The 15,137-nt window shown below is 38.8% G+C and overlaps 1 protein-coding gene across 3 annotated transcripts in view; it reads left to right on the top strand.

The window, feature by feature from the left end:
- Positions 1-575: 575 nt before the first annotated feature.
- Positions 576-15,137, top strand: part of STX1A (syntaxin 1A) — a 74,278-nt gene continuing 59,716 nt past the window's right edge. The window contains exons 1-2 of one of the 3 annotated variants that reach the window (XM_075196637.1): positions 576-754; positions 1,037-1,107. In XM_075196637.1, coding sequence (XP_075052738.1) covers positions 1,078-1,107 — 30 coding nt within the window. In that variant the 5' untranslated portion in view covers positions 576-754; positions 1,037-1,077. The remainder of the gene's footprint in view (positions 755-1,036; positions 1,108-15,137) is intronic. The other 2 variants (XM_075196636.1, XM_075196635.1) reach the window with 2 other exon arrangements.

Consider the following 15,137-nt stretch of genomic DNA (forward strand, 5'->3'; position numbering starts at 1 on the left):
ATAAGTAGCTGCAGTTTTTCAAAGGTTAATGCCATTGGGCCAGCAATTTGACAGTGGGAATCAAAGTTTGCCACCTGATTGCATAGCCAAAACAGCGTTGGGCCAGGCAAAAGACAGATGTTTTATATGTAACTGACCACTGTTGATTTCCACTGTCAAATATCTGGCCCAACGACATTCAACTCTTGGAAAACTGCAGCTACTTGTCCAAAATGATAAAATATGTTGACTTTGCCCACTTTGCCCCCTGATTTCATACCCATAACCTTTTTGGGTCAGGCGAAATACTAATGCATTTTATATAAGGGACCTCCTTTAGTGTTAATTTGATGTGAAATCAGTGATCCAAATTGATTTAATCCTTTAAAAATAATCTTTTCTGAATAAGAAGCTGGAGCATGAATAAGAAGCTAACATCAGCCAGGTAGCACACAGGCATACTTGCAGTCCAGGCACTAGCCAGGCGCGCTGCTTGTGTCTATCAGCAGCCACAGATAAATCACGTAATGCACACAGCACAGATTAGGAATCAGTTATCAGGAACACACTGTTGCACACACCACAGTCACTCGGAGCTCCCAGCTAGCCCCACCTCTTCCCACAATCCCCTGACTGAGAGAGGAAGATAGGGGAGGATGTGATCGCAGGAGGGAACTGTGCAGAGCGAGCAGCAGACGGGATGTGATTGCTGCAAGGAGTCGGCTTTGTGCTACAGGAGGATATATACTGAATATAGGAAGGGAAGGGGAAGCATGTGCGTAATTCAGCTTTAGCACTTTTATTATCAGTCAACTAAGTCAATCTAAGGGAATATATAAACGACAAGTTAGACAATTATAATGTATAGATGCCATATATAGCTATACTAAATAAGTATTATAGTGTCTAATATTAAGTACATATCGTTGTTAGGAGTCAGACAAGTTGCTCTGACCTATATGTAGCTAGGATGCACGAACAGTATGACTGATAGGCATTGACAGTCATCCAGTTGTAGTAAAGGGTTGAGGAGACATCTGTCACTCTTTGTTTCCAGAAGCCCAGATCGCCGCCCCGTGTGGCCCTTTGGGGGTCAGGATGAAGGATCGCACCCGGGAGTTGCGTGCTGTGAGTATCTGATTCTTTTACTTGTTGCATACGAGTCTTCTCCGTGGCACCCAGACATGTTGCTGGCATGGGTGACTGTCTGGCGATCCCAGCACAATCTGCCTGACGTGTTCAGCAGACTACAAGTTGTCCTTACATTTTTCATTACATTTTTATGGTCACATTATATATATATATATATATATATATATATATATATATATATATATATATATATATTGTTTGATTTCTCAGCTGTGAACCACACCAATGTGTATTTAAGTTATACACCTTCATCTATGCGTTTAAATAACAAATGGTATTGCAGTTTATTTTTTACCTATAAACCTATTACCGTATTTCAACTCCGGTTCTGCGCTGTCAAATGGTGTTTGCTGATGCAGATGCAATGCTGGGGGGCATATGGCTGTGTAATGGTTAAACACTGCATCACACGCTGCTGGCTCATTAATAGAATGCATTCCAGATCATCAGCTTCATATGAGGTATCACCTTTAAATATACATTCTAAATACAGCTCTGGCTTCCTGATGTGAAGAAATACACCTCTGATATTGTGTATACTGCTGTCAGTACAGTTGCCTCCCTTGCCAGATTCACTCCTGCATGCAGTACAGCATAACATATAATTACAGTGTAACAGATGCCTGTTGCTTTAAACTAGCTTTCAATTAGTGGTTTGAAGTAGGTTCTAAGATATTACATTTGGTGATTTTCAAAACTCAATATATAGCTATACAGGTCAGATTGCAGAATGTGAAATTGAGTTGTTTTTCTTTAACCTGTATTTTCACTTTAGTTTATTCAGTAGTTATACAACAATAATTTTTTATCTTGCATACACTGCCCAGATAAGATATAGATTTACAAATAAAAAAAAAATATTTTAACCCCATTTCAAATGTTTATATGGCGTCTTTATGATGGACAGTTCTGATTGGAAATAAAGAGTTGAGACCCTCACAGCACTAGCTCCTGCTAATTCCTTAATGCAGCCTTCCACACACCATCAGCTCTATATGTTTAAAATCATAGCAATGGCATCTGCGCAGCGCATATAATTACCCCCTCCCTGTGAAATGACAGCACAGTGTTTTCATGCATATATCTGTGATTACACTGCAGATCCTATGTGATAGTAAATACAGTACTGCATATATCGTCTGCTGTTTAGCGTCAACATTTTATGCATACAAATTGTGTGAGAGACTTATAACTTTGCTCGGGGTTGATTCCTATGGTCAGTGCACCAGTGTATGGCCTAAGATCTGTACACAGTGTTGTACAGCATCATTAGATATACATAAGCTATAAATAGGTTTACCTTCCCTGACAATTAGTAAATCAATGCCCAGTGCTACCAGCACTATGTGCAACAGTTAATAAACACACTCCCACTCTCACTGCAAACTAATTAAGACATAGATTGCCTACCCAGCATATTCTTCATAGATAATGTAGAATCTAAAACATGGAATACAGCTGACTTTTTTTTTTTTTGTGAGCGACGATATTATGGTGCTTGATTTTCTTATATTATACCATAGGGACCCGTTCATATTGTAACGGTCTTGTAAGTTTCATTTCAAGATATTATAATTAATTCATTAGACTGTACACTTGATATGAGCTACTTGGCTTCTCTCATAAAGTGACTAATATCTTGAAATAAGTCCTAACATTTGATACATCTAACCTCATGTGACTAATAACTCAGAGCAGAATTTACTTTGTCGTTATTTTTGAACAAAAATAAGCCAACATTAAGAAGCCAGGTTTGAAAAAAGAAGGTAAACCCTTACTGCTCCCATATAATTATCCAGAGCATACTTGAAAACCTGAATGTATTTCTTCCTTATAAAATACTTTATAAATAAATAGTTATAAATGATATCATTAAAGAAGGTGAGGCAGATGATCTTCATTATTTGATCATCAGAAACTAGTACTACATCTATATAAAAGCAAAACCTCTGGCAGTTTTGTCTTTGTATTCAGGATCCAGATAACACCATGCCAAGGAGAAAAGACTTCTGCAATAATCTCAGAGAGTAAATGGTTGCTGCTCATAAGTCTGGAAAGGGTTATAAGGCCATTTCAACATTTTTTAAATGTATCATTCTATTGTGAGAAAGTTGGAAAATGCAGAACACTGAAGACTGTAGCAAGTCTTCCAATGGGACACCCAGGAAATTCATCCAAAGATCAGACCATATGATGCTCCAAGATATTTCATGTAGCCGAAAACCTACATCCAAGGATTTAAAGGATTACCTTAACAAGGTAATGTTAAAGTTAGTGACTATTTCATCAGAAAAAAAAACAAGCAAGATTGGCTTTCATGGAAGGTTAGCCAGGAGAAAGCCCACACTCTCCCTAAAAATATTGCATTTACTGCTTAGATTTGCAAAGGTGCATCTGAAAGAAACACAAGACTTGTGGAACAGTGTTCTCTGGGCAGATCAGACCAAAGTGACATTTTTTGGTCTTAATGCACAACACTATCTTTGGCAAAACCAAAACAGTGTGATCTCAGACCAACCTTCAAACATGATAGTGGAGGGTTGAGGTTTTGTTTTGCCACCAGGACCTGGACATCTCACAGTAGTTGAGTCTACCGTAAACTCTTCGTTATACCAGAGTTTCTAGAGGAAGATGTAAGGCCATCTGTCTGACAGTTGAAGTTTGGCCAAATTTGTATCATGCATCATAAACTATGATACTAAGCACACCAGCAAATCTACAACTGATTGTCTGAAAAGAAATGAATCAAAGTTTTTGAATGGCCAAGTCAAAGTCCAGACCTGAACCACATGAAGATGCTGGGTGGGGCTTTCAGGGAGTAGTGCATAAATGACCTTAAACATCAATGAACTGAAGCAATGTTGTATGTAGGAGTTGACAAACATTGTTCAAATGCAATATAAGAAACTGATAGTCATATATAAAATTATTATTTAATGTTATTGCTGCTAAAGGGGATTCTAGAAGCGACTGAATTATGAGGTGTACTTCTTCACACATGGCTTCAAGTTTATTTTTTGTTGAATAAATAATCACAATGTAAAATCTGTTATGTGTTATTTGTTACTTAAGATTAAATTGGATGAGGAATAGATGATTGATTAATTATGTCCTGATAAGTTAAAATACATAACTGTAAATTAAAGCTTACCTTAACTCACTGAATGATGATGCATGCTAGTTACTAGTTCCCATCCACCACACCACTAGTGGACACTGTGTATAGAGGGGTGTGGAGCTCATGTCTGGGAGACACAGATAAGCTAATCAGACCAGGACTCCCATTCTATAGCAGGTTGCAAAAGGCAAGATGGGTAGCAATATACAGCTCATGTAAATTGAGAGCTTTGAAGCAGCTGGGCTGCTGTAGATTCCTTAGCAACACAGTAGACCCGATGAGGGCTTCTCCAGAGTGTGTTAATAGTGTTTTTTTTCCTCTGCCAGTTGATCAGTCTCATGCCTACAAGGTGTGAGGGTGCCTGTATCTTCAGTTAGTGCAATCTCTATATATAGCCCTTCTAAGGCAATAATGAAAAAAAAAAAAGGTTTATCTTATTATTGGACTACCAATAAATACCAGTTTTTATGTAAGAATTTAGAACATCTGACTAATTTATGACTATAGTGCTATACATTGGTTACAGTGGTTGTTCTATGAAGAGCAAAATGGGGAGCTCTTCTGAGCATGCAGGGTCCTACGCATGCACATTAAAGCCCCAAATGCGTGGATTCGGCGCATGTGCAGGGAAATCCCAATTGGATCAGCACATGTGCAATAGAAGCATTGCCCCCCTCACCTCGGGGCCACCTAGCGAACGCACCCCCTTCAGTAACATTCCACCACTGTTACGCTGAAAAGAGCTATCTGTTACTTGTCACTTCATGATGACGTATCATGACCAGCCTGTCTCTCATGTGGCATCATTATATGATAGGCAGACTTGACACCCTTTAGTTGGCTCAGGATAGAGGAAATCTATGGGGAAACAATGTACGTTCAAGAACAGTTGGAGGGCAGAACAGAGTACAGAGAGGTGATTCTAAAAGTAAACTTTAGGGTGTTCGTTACTTTGGACTTTTGGTAATTTATTCCTTGTACAAATGAACAAAAACTTACAATATATGTATTGATTCAACTCGCTCCACCTTAAATGACATTTTGTCAGATATAGGGGCTCATTTAGAGTTGGATGCATTTGAGCACCAAACGTAAGTATGAAAAAACATTCAAGAAAAAGCGTACTTATGTGTATATATTGATTGGGACCGATCTCAAGATGTATCCAGCTCAAAAACAGTAGTATTTGTGCAGATGTAAGTCAGTCATACCAGTTGTATAATTACACCCCAATAAAGCATAGGGATGTGACTTGAAAGTGTTAGTAATAAATGCAAAAGTCACATTACCCAATTAGTACACATTATAATAATGTAACAAAGTGTCATATACAAAAGAGAGAATATTGTCTTGACCATTATTAATAAATGCGAATGTCACATTTTCAATATAAAATGTAATGAAATACAGACACCTCTTTAAAAATCAAATGGGAAACTTCTTTCCTGCAGTAGTCCAAATGGAAATTTCAATTAAGCAATGCTGTCAGATGACTTCATAGAATAATGAATGGTAATGAATTAAGTATTATCAGGTACTGGAGGGATCAGTACGCAATGAGCCAATCATAAGCTACTACATAGTGCTCCTGATTATCATCATTATCGTAGCTAATTGTTCCACCAGCTCTCCAGTACCTGCAAGAGGTACGCCTCCAAGAAAGCATATCTGTGTATGCGTCCTTGTCTAATTATATTGCAACTACTTAAATATGCCATTACTGTATGCAGCCTTGGCATATACATTACATTATTGGAGTGCAGAAATGCGTATCCTTGGCATTTACATTATTGGAGTGCAGAAATGCGTATCTTATAAAAAAAAATATTTATGTACATCCAGCGCTAAATGAGACCCATAGTAGATAACTTACACTAACTGGCTAATAGTGTTTGTGTTCTAGTTTCTTGTACTCATGTCAGTGACACACCAATCTATGTTCCTAAGCATAGGCTTAATCAGTGCTAAGAGAAAGGACAAGAGGACAGCAGTGGGTATTATGCAGAGAAATGTGAGTGGTCAGGACTTTTTGGTGTCTGTAAGGTGTCAGCATTGTGGCATAGGGATGTTAGTGAAGTTCATACAGCGTTAAACTTAGCCAAGTTGTTGATTTATTTGAGAACTGGAACAACAGCAGTGATGCAGGTACATACAGGGTTAATGGCTGCAGCAGTTGTAACAGTTATAGAATGCAGTTAGGTTCATACACCAGCAGGATGCTGATGTCATTAATAACCTCCTCCTGCACCACTTGGCACTAGAGGACCAACAGAGAGAGTGTGAGAGAGGAGACAGCATACAAAGCACACCTTTCCAACAGGGGCAAGCTTAATTTGTAATTTGTTAAGGACCGCTAATCCATACAATTTACATTTTCAATTATGAACACGAAGTAAAAAACACTGTTTAGTGTTATCCCGACATTCCACTGCAGCTCTACAAAAGAGTAAAGTATTACCTTCCCGCTCCACTACAAACAGTTTAATCTTCTCCCACATCTTTAGTACAGCGTGCTGATGGGTTTGCTACAGATAAAGTAGCAGGGAGAGCAGCTGTGAACAGGTCAATGAAGGTGTTTGGAGGGGAGGAGAAAACGGGGCAACCTAGCACTTTAAATGTTGGAGGGTATATCACACCGCAGTTATGACAGTCACTGTCTGTTTGTTTTAGTAAGAGAAGCACCTCCTTTAAACATGGCAGCCGGCTGCAGAGGAGTGAAAGGCGCACTCAGAGGAGCGTATGGTGAAGATGTATATTCATAAACACTTCATTAATTTCATATTGTATGTATTAATCAGCTTGGCAATATACAGCCTTTGATGTATATTAATGTCATAGTGGCTTTACTTGCAACACATTTGAGGCAGCCATTTTGTAAGCTAAACTAGTATACATATGAGAATTGAGCCCATCAATTCATTAGAATATTGAGCATTCTCACAAATACTGTCTTGTAAATGGCTATCTCTTAAGCTTGGGTGATAACAAAATTATCCCCAGGATAATGATATTGGGAAAGTTATAATAATCCTATTATATCACTATAAATATCCTTTAGGCTAGATAGTTAACGTATTCACACTTCGTTTCCAGTAGTTGTGAGGTGAGGTAGGAAAAGAAGATATGGGCAGGGCTTAATGGTGTGAGTTGCATTGTCAGCTGGTCAGGCAGATGTGTTATTAAGCCCCAGCGACTTTATTAAACTGTAAAACTCAGTTTAAAAAGACAACAAAAAACGTTCACTGACGTGGGCGCGGTGTGATGATGCAATTTGTATCATGCCCCCACCCACCTTGCGGAAGGTAGCTTTCCAGGAACATTGCCTGCTCGCTCTCTCTGCGTTCGCTAGTGTACAGGAGAGGAAGTATACAGATGCAAGCACCATTTTAATAGGTTAAAAGGAAAGATGGACAAACTCCTGGCAAAATAACAATAAAATTCACTGAAACACTGGGTACATTGCTGTAATGAAAGGATGTACCTGACCATGATGTTCATACATACAAGGACCCTCAGAAACACACCCCACACTATTGCATTATACCTCCAGACTGAAGTGTTGGCAGCCAGGAGATTGGCACCATGGACTCATACATATGTTCACCATCATGTGATCCTCCCATCTGATGCAGCAGAATAGGACCATAGTTACCTGGATGTTAATGGGCTGGGCTCTTCTTTTTTTTTTTTAATACGTCTCATGAAACTGTAAGCTACAGCTGTGTGTTTGCTTCTGATACACTCATGTCCCCGCCCACTACCATGTCACATGACGGTACATACAGTTGTGCTGTCATTTATTGACAACTGTTTATTTGGGAATGAGCTGGACACTTTTTGTATACTTGCAGTAGGGCAGAAGCTCTGGGAAAGGGGAATGGTGTTGGGAGAATGTGCTATGTGGTTGGTTAGATCTGCTTTAGGCAGAATGTGGGAGGGACTTAACTGTACAATATTGTCAGGTATACGCTTTGCCTGTAAGAATTACCGAATGGGGGAACAGTACATGTACCATTTTCCTTCATGATCCATTTACCAAAGCACATTGTACAGACATTAGATGACTTTATGCACACTGAATTTTCTCCTGTGTCTGATCCACCCATGTTCCTTTCCAAACTGTACAAACCAGAGGATACACACAACAGACCATACCAAAATGAATGGAACCTTAGCGTCCCTAACCATTAACCGGCTTGTTCGTATATATGAATGCAGGACACATTGATAAAAAGGAAAATACAATCTTTTACAGGTTGATTGAAATGCAGAGAATATCTTCACAGGACAAGCACTTTATAACATAATCCTGGTAGAGCTTCCTTTCTAGGAGAGATGCTGACGTAAATGAGAGCAATGATTTGCAGCCTCTGTCCCGTGGATACGGAAGAGTGAAATGATAATGGCTCCTGTGCTATACTCTCACAGTTTCCTGTGTTTTCCATTATGTCAATGTGACCTCAGAGCTTCCTCTCTGGTCATAAAGCCATGGCACACTTTTTAAACCATTAAAGTATTGCTTAGTAAGAGGTCTAATTACTTGAGGAAACAAATTGCACATTTATACTATGACTCATCAGCAGATATCCATTGATTCCAAGATATTCCAATTCTATTTATTTAGGTAGCAGGAGGCTTGAGAGCGAAAGTATTAAATAAAAGTTTTCATAAAGCAGGTTTCTCCTTGGATATCAGATCAGCTTATTTTATCCTGAAAATCACTCAAAAGTAAATTATTGAAAAGCTGCCGTTTTAATTGTTACTTAGCGATAGTGCAAACTATAGCATAACCCCCCTGTTCTTTAAAATGCTCAGTGTTAATACCTTTTTATCATTACACTTATACCTTATAGTTAACCACTGATAACCTTCTTATCTAAAATAATGACACGGACACCAGATATAAGTTTGGCAAACAAGGGCGTATTTTATTTAGTGGGAAATTTTATTTAAACTCTGAATGGCGACAAGAGCGAAGCAGTCCGCTAACAACCAATCTTTAAACCAATACAGCGTAAGGTGAAACTCAATCCCGCTGTCCCAAGACTTTACGAATCCCAAGTCTTTACGATTGGCCGGTACTAAACTTGGCGTCATCGCGACTGCCCCCTTCTGGACTCCCATTGCCGCGTACGACAGGATATCCTCTGCCCCAGAGGACCAAGAGTCAGGTTACTGCGAAAGGGGCAGTGACGTGCGGCCAATTCAACGGTAGCACCTTTGATTAGTCGCTGACTGCATTGCTCTCCTACCTACTGCGCCTTGTCCTAAGACAAGGACTTAAATCGTAGCATGACCAACTTATGCCGGGCGGGAGGGAGGTATCTGAAATCCAGAACCAAGAGAGAGTCAGCCCACTAATCCAAGCTAATTTATCACCTCCTGGAAAGCCACTCCCCCAAGAGTGACAGGCTGGCTGCCAACATTGTTTAACCCCTAATGGTCAGTGCCGATGGAAGTATAACACAATATTTTAATTGCCCTCAGCTTAGGGCTTCACTTAAACTAGTTTGAGAGGTGAACCACCCACTTTGAGAGGCATCGTCATTACAGCCCCCATTCTGCAAGATCTGTAGAACTGATATTAGTCTTTATACAATATGTTTAATGACTTTCACATGAAGTTTTAAAACAAGCGTATTTATTTTTTAACCTTTGGCACTTGGAATCTCATTCATATATTATTTTTATTGCTTGTTATTGACTGCAACTCGCTGTCCAAATTCACTGTTTGTTTTAAAGAACTGATTCTCCTTTCGAAAAATTATTTTACCAAGATATTTATATGATCTCCCAACTAAGCTGAAACTTTAAAAAAAAAAAAAAAAAAAAAGTTATAAGTCTACCCTTTATATAGCCCTAACATTAACCAAATAATAGATATGAACCTACCAAAGTGTTAGCCATTTTTAGGATTGTTTCTTGTTTTCTAGAAAAGGCTAACAGCCATTTTCACTACAGAAAAACACTTAATTTTTGAACCAGGTCACAGATGGGGAAGATAAGGTTTTGTCCCTATATTTGTATTGGGAAGCACAATAGATTTTCTGCTTCCTGGTGTTTAATTTTGTCTGCCTTACAAGTCTGGCCTGCATTAATTTCACTGTCATTGTGTGGAATAAGAGCCACACTGACAGCCACTGATGTTAAAAGCCATTTATAAAGTGCAATTGTTAGGTGTATAAACCACAAGCATAGAAGAGGAGGGGAACATGAAGATTATACAAAGCACCCACATAGCAAATTGCCAGGTTATGTGCCGGTAGGTTGTGTTTTGGTACTCTGGACCTCTGCAAAGGCTTCTGCTCACTTACCATACTCGTCTTGCCCTAACAATATACGAGATAGTCACAAAAAGTTTTTAAACCAGTGGTTAGTGTCCAACAATATATTCTGTTTCATTGTTTGGAAATCAAACATCTGTATGCGAAGACCCTGAAACATTTCTAGCCAATCATGAAAGTGCTCTACAATTAATGTTTGAGTTATTTCACTGAAACCACTTTATTTATTTGTCCCTATAACATTAATATTTGTGCGAAAAATAAAAACCACCAAAAATGCTATTACATTCTTAAAATCTTTATAAATCGTAAAGTGTACAGACTGTGTAGAGTACTTATGGTGGATATTAGTAATATGATTTGACCTAACACTGCCCTGCACACATGACTAAGCATGCTTGGGAAAGTGATTGTGCCTGTAGAAGACATATGCATAGATACTATATGTATTATAACTGTAGAATGTGATCCAAATAGTTTGTTCTCATTAGGAGATCAGAAAGTAGGCTAAGGAGCTCATCCCTCGCACACCTTCCTAACATTGTCTGCTTTCTCTCCCTTGTGAATTAGTCTACGTGTTCATTACAAAGGCATGTGGTGCTAAAGTATAGCTTATTGGATGAAATTAGGCTGCAGAAAAGTTGGGTTTTTTTGTTTTTGTATTTTTTTTTATTTTATAAAAGTGGAAAAACATGTTTACAAATATTTTATTCAAACAAAATTCAGCTATAATGCAAGTTGTTGATTTGTTAAACGTCACGTTACATCATTCAGTGCACACACATTGGTTAATTTTAGCATTTGTTTGACATTGTGAAAATATCATCATTTCTATTTTGATTTTATTGTCTGATGGACTTAACCTAGATGGCAACATTTGAATTCTATTGACACTTTCCTTGTGAACAAACATCCTTTTTTGTTTTAAAGGAAAGACCATACGTAATTGTTACGTTAATGGGTTGGACCCCATTAAAATTAATGAGATTGTAGAAAATTGCTCCACAGGAGGTTTCTGTCCACCACCGTTACGGTTCGATAGGTGTACCTCCCGCTTAAGAAAAAAATATATACATTGTCGGTGAAAAAAAATCAGCCATGGTCTAATCAAGAATAATTGGTTACTCTGCTTTATGGGCAGAAAGTGCAAACAGTAAACAAAATCTGTGTGTTGCATCGGATTGTCAGTTTAGACAAGAATTAACTTATTTTCGTTTAATAGTCATTTTAGTAGTTTATTTTTATAGTTTTAGCATAGATGTGGGCATATCACATATCAGTCGTTTGTCGTTCCAGAAGACATAAGACCACACAAAACAACTGATGGATATGGGGCTATTTCACAGAGCAACAGAATAACTAGTCCTTAAAATTACTGTCAAATATATTTGCTCAGTCGGTTTCAGGCCCTGCAGACTTCACAATGATTTTGTCTCGGTGGTGATGCTAATTACAACTGAATTGTCTGACTGAAAAATCTCAGATTAGGCATCTTTTCAGTTCAGAAAATAAGTTGGCTTTTTTGACATCTTTCACAGAATTATGTGCTTGCAGTTCTTCTGAATTTTGCCTCGGCAGTCCCTGCTAACAGCTTGTAAAGTACAGTTACAGTAAAGCTGTTCTATCTTGGATGAGCCTGTGAGTTATTCCTCTTCTGGGGGTTGCTTTCAATACAGTTCTTAGGAGATTGCTGCCGTAGACCTCTGATTTTGTATTTTTTATATAATTATTTAGCCTGTTTAAATCAGATTGTCTTCTTGAGAGTTAACATACCATTGTTAGCAACCACAGACTACATATTGAAAATGGCAAATTGCAATACAAAAAAATAAAAGGATTGCAATTTTGATGCTGCACTTTTTAGTTAGTAGGTTATCTATGTACTTCCAAAGCAATTATTATTATTATTATTATTATTATTATTATTTTCTAACATTAAAGCTATAATTCAATCATAGATATTTTTTGCTGTTGTTCAAACGTACCCAATACATGCAAAACATTTTTTATACTTATAGGCAGATATACAGAGGCACACATAGAAAATGTCATACTATGTTACTATATTCAGCATCCAAGGAAACCATGAAATGACCAGAATAAATAATATAGAAGAGTGTAGACTTTGATCTAGTATGTTAACAACGTAAAGGATGGGCATATGTACTCTGTTTTTCACTGCCCCAGATAGAGTGGAAATTTTATTTAAACTCATATGAACCCTTGGATTTTCTTTTTTATGTGATGCTGTCTGTTTAAAGCATGCCCGTGAGATGCATATTTTATGTTTGATGATGGAGTGACTCAGTGCTTAGGATAACAGTCTAAAAAATGACTAATATAATAACTGTGACCTTGGATAAGTCAAGATGTCTAAAGAATCTGAGCTTGAAAACCCCTGTGTACAACACCATATAAAATTGATATTTGCAGGGAGAGATGTGACATTTTATTGATATCTTACAGGTGAACATTTCTGTTTGATCATCTGTTGTATTTATTTTATTCATAGAAGCATATTTTATAGGAAATATATATTTTTGTGGATTTGTCTGAATTAGTTTCCCCCCTTTTCAGGCACCTATGTCTTACCTGTTCCGTTATGAGGAAATGTTTGTATTTAGATCTATTAATTCTGTAGTGGGCATCAATTTAAGAAATGTGTATGTATTACACAGCTAAAAATCATATCTCTGATACCTGGCAGGTACTTGTACTTCTGCCACCTAAGAAGTTTTTTCCTTCCCTCCCCCAACTTCTAACTAGCGGCAATCTGCAGCTCATCTTGTCAGCCCTAGGCTGAAGTCATGATGCAATCCCCTACACGTTGAATGCTGGACCAGCAGTTCAGTGTAATGTAACATGCCTCATTGACAGCTTTAGTTCACAGCCTGGTTGCAAGTCAGCCTATACCACATTTCCAGCACTATTATACAAACACCATTGTTTCTTATACATACAGTATATTCTTTACTATTGTCAGGCGCCATCCCACTGCTCCTTCGGGGCGGTTGCCTGTCTCTGCTCCCGTCATGTCTGGTTGCCAGGCAACCAGACGCAATACTTCCGGACAGACCGCCGGTTCATCTGCGTATCTGCATTCCGTTACTAGGCAAAGGGACGCTGTTCTAATCTCCGGCGGCGGCCAATGACAGCAACGTTGCTTCTCTCTCCATTGGCTGTCAACACTATTTAAGGCAGCCCCTGTCCCCATGCCTGTGCCAGAGTATCCGGTCTTTTCCTGCTCCAGCGTCCTAGTGTGTTTTTGGCTTGTCTGACTGCCCTCTGATCTCCAGTGTCCTTACTATCCGGATTGTTTGACTACTCCTGTGGATTTCCCCTGTGTATTGTGCGCTCCCGAAAGTTAACGACTCTGCGTTGTTTGACCTCTCTTCTGGATTCTCCCTTGTACCTCGTTGCCAGTATGTTACCAGATCGGCTCACTTGACTACTCTCATTCTGGGCCTCGCTATACGAATCCGTGAAGGACCGCGACCTGCGTGTCTCCTGCAGCGGAGCCCATACTTCCTTGCGGGGGTTCTTGGGGAAAACCAGGGGCACGTTAGATTCTGCACCTTCTACTCGAGTTGCGCCAACGTTAGCAGATACTCTAAGCCTAAGTTGTGACAACTATGCTCCCTCTTTCAATGCAGTCAGAGATGAGGTCCATTGCTGCATTGAATTCACATTCTGCATTCACCTCTGGTTTTCAGTAAAGAGCTAACCACAGGTTCTGGAGGAAGTCATACCTGGTGCCATGTTTAATATGCAGAGCTATACCTAGTGCCAAGAGTAAAATACAGAGCCATCTCTGGTGTTGAGACTGAAATGAAAGCCATACTTGGTGTCAAGTCTAATATGCAGAGTCATACCTGGTGACAATATTCTTGCACAGGGCTATAAGTAGTGCCAAGATTATTGTGCAGAGCCATATCTGATACCAAGATTAAAATGTAGATGTATAACTAGTGACAAAATGAACAAGCATAGTCATATCTAGTGTCACAACTAATGTGTAGATCCATATCTAGGGCCAAGACTAATGTGCACAGCTATATCTGGATTTAAGCCTAACGTACAATATGACATATCCGCATTAGGCGATAGCACTATTCCTTCCCTGCACTGACGGGCAGTAAGACCCCTGGTGTAAGAGAGGAACCTGACCAGCTATAACTATTCTTATAGAAGGGTTCCCAATGGGTTTCTCTTTGAGGAGAGGTAGAGATTTTGGTAAAACAAAAATGGTTATGATTGGAGTTCTCTTCAAATTTATTCTGTCCAGAGGACGGATGATCAATACATAGAGGACTAATATTTGAGAGCTTAACTTGCGATCATATAGGTAACATAAATTCTCTGTGTGGACTGGTGAATTCAAATGATAATTTATATTACTACAGGTGCTAAGTGTTGTGCCCTCTTTATTATTTGAGCTTTTTGGCCCATTTCATCAGCCATTTATTTTGACTTTAGACAGTGCGGGTAACTATATCTTGGGCTTCTATGTGATATGTGGAAATTGACAGAGGCATATATGGTAAGATATTGCAGCCCTTGGCTGTTGGGTGTGTATTTTGCTGTTTAATAAGTAGGGGGGAGAT

Source organism: Mixophyes fleayi, chromosome 2 (genome assembly GCF_038048845.1).
Source record: "Mixophyes fleayi isolate aMixFle1 chromosome 2, aMixFle1.hap1, whole genome shotgun sequence".
Classification (NCBI taxonomy): Eukaryota; Metazoa; Chordata; class Amphibia; order Anura; family Limnodynastidae; genus Mixophyes; species Mixophyes fleayi.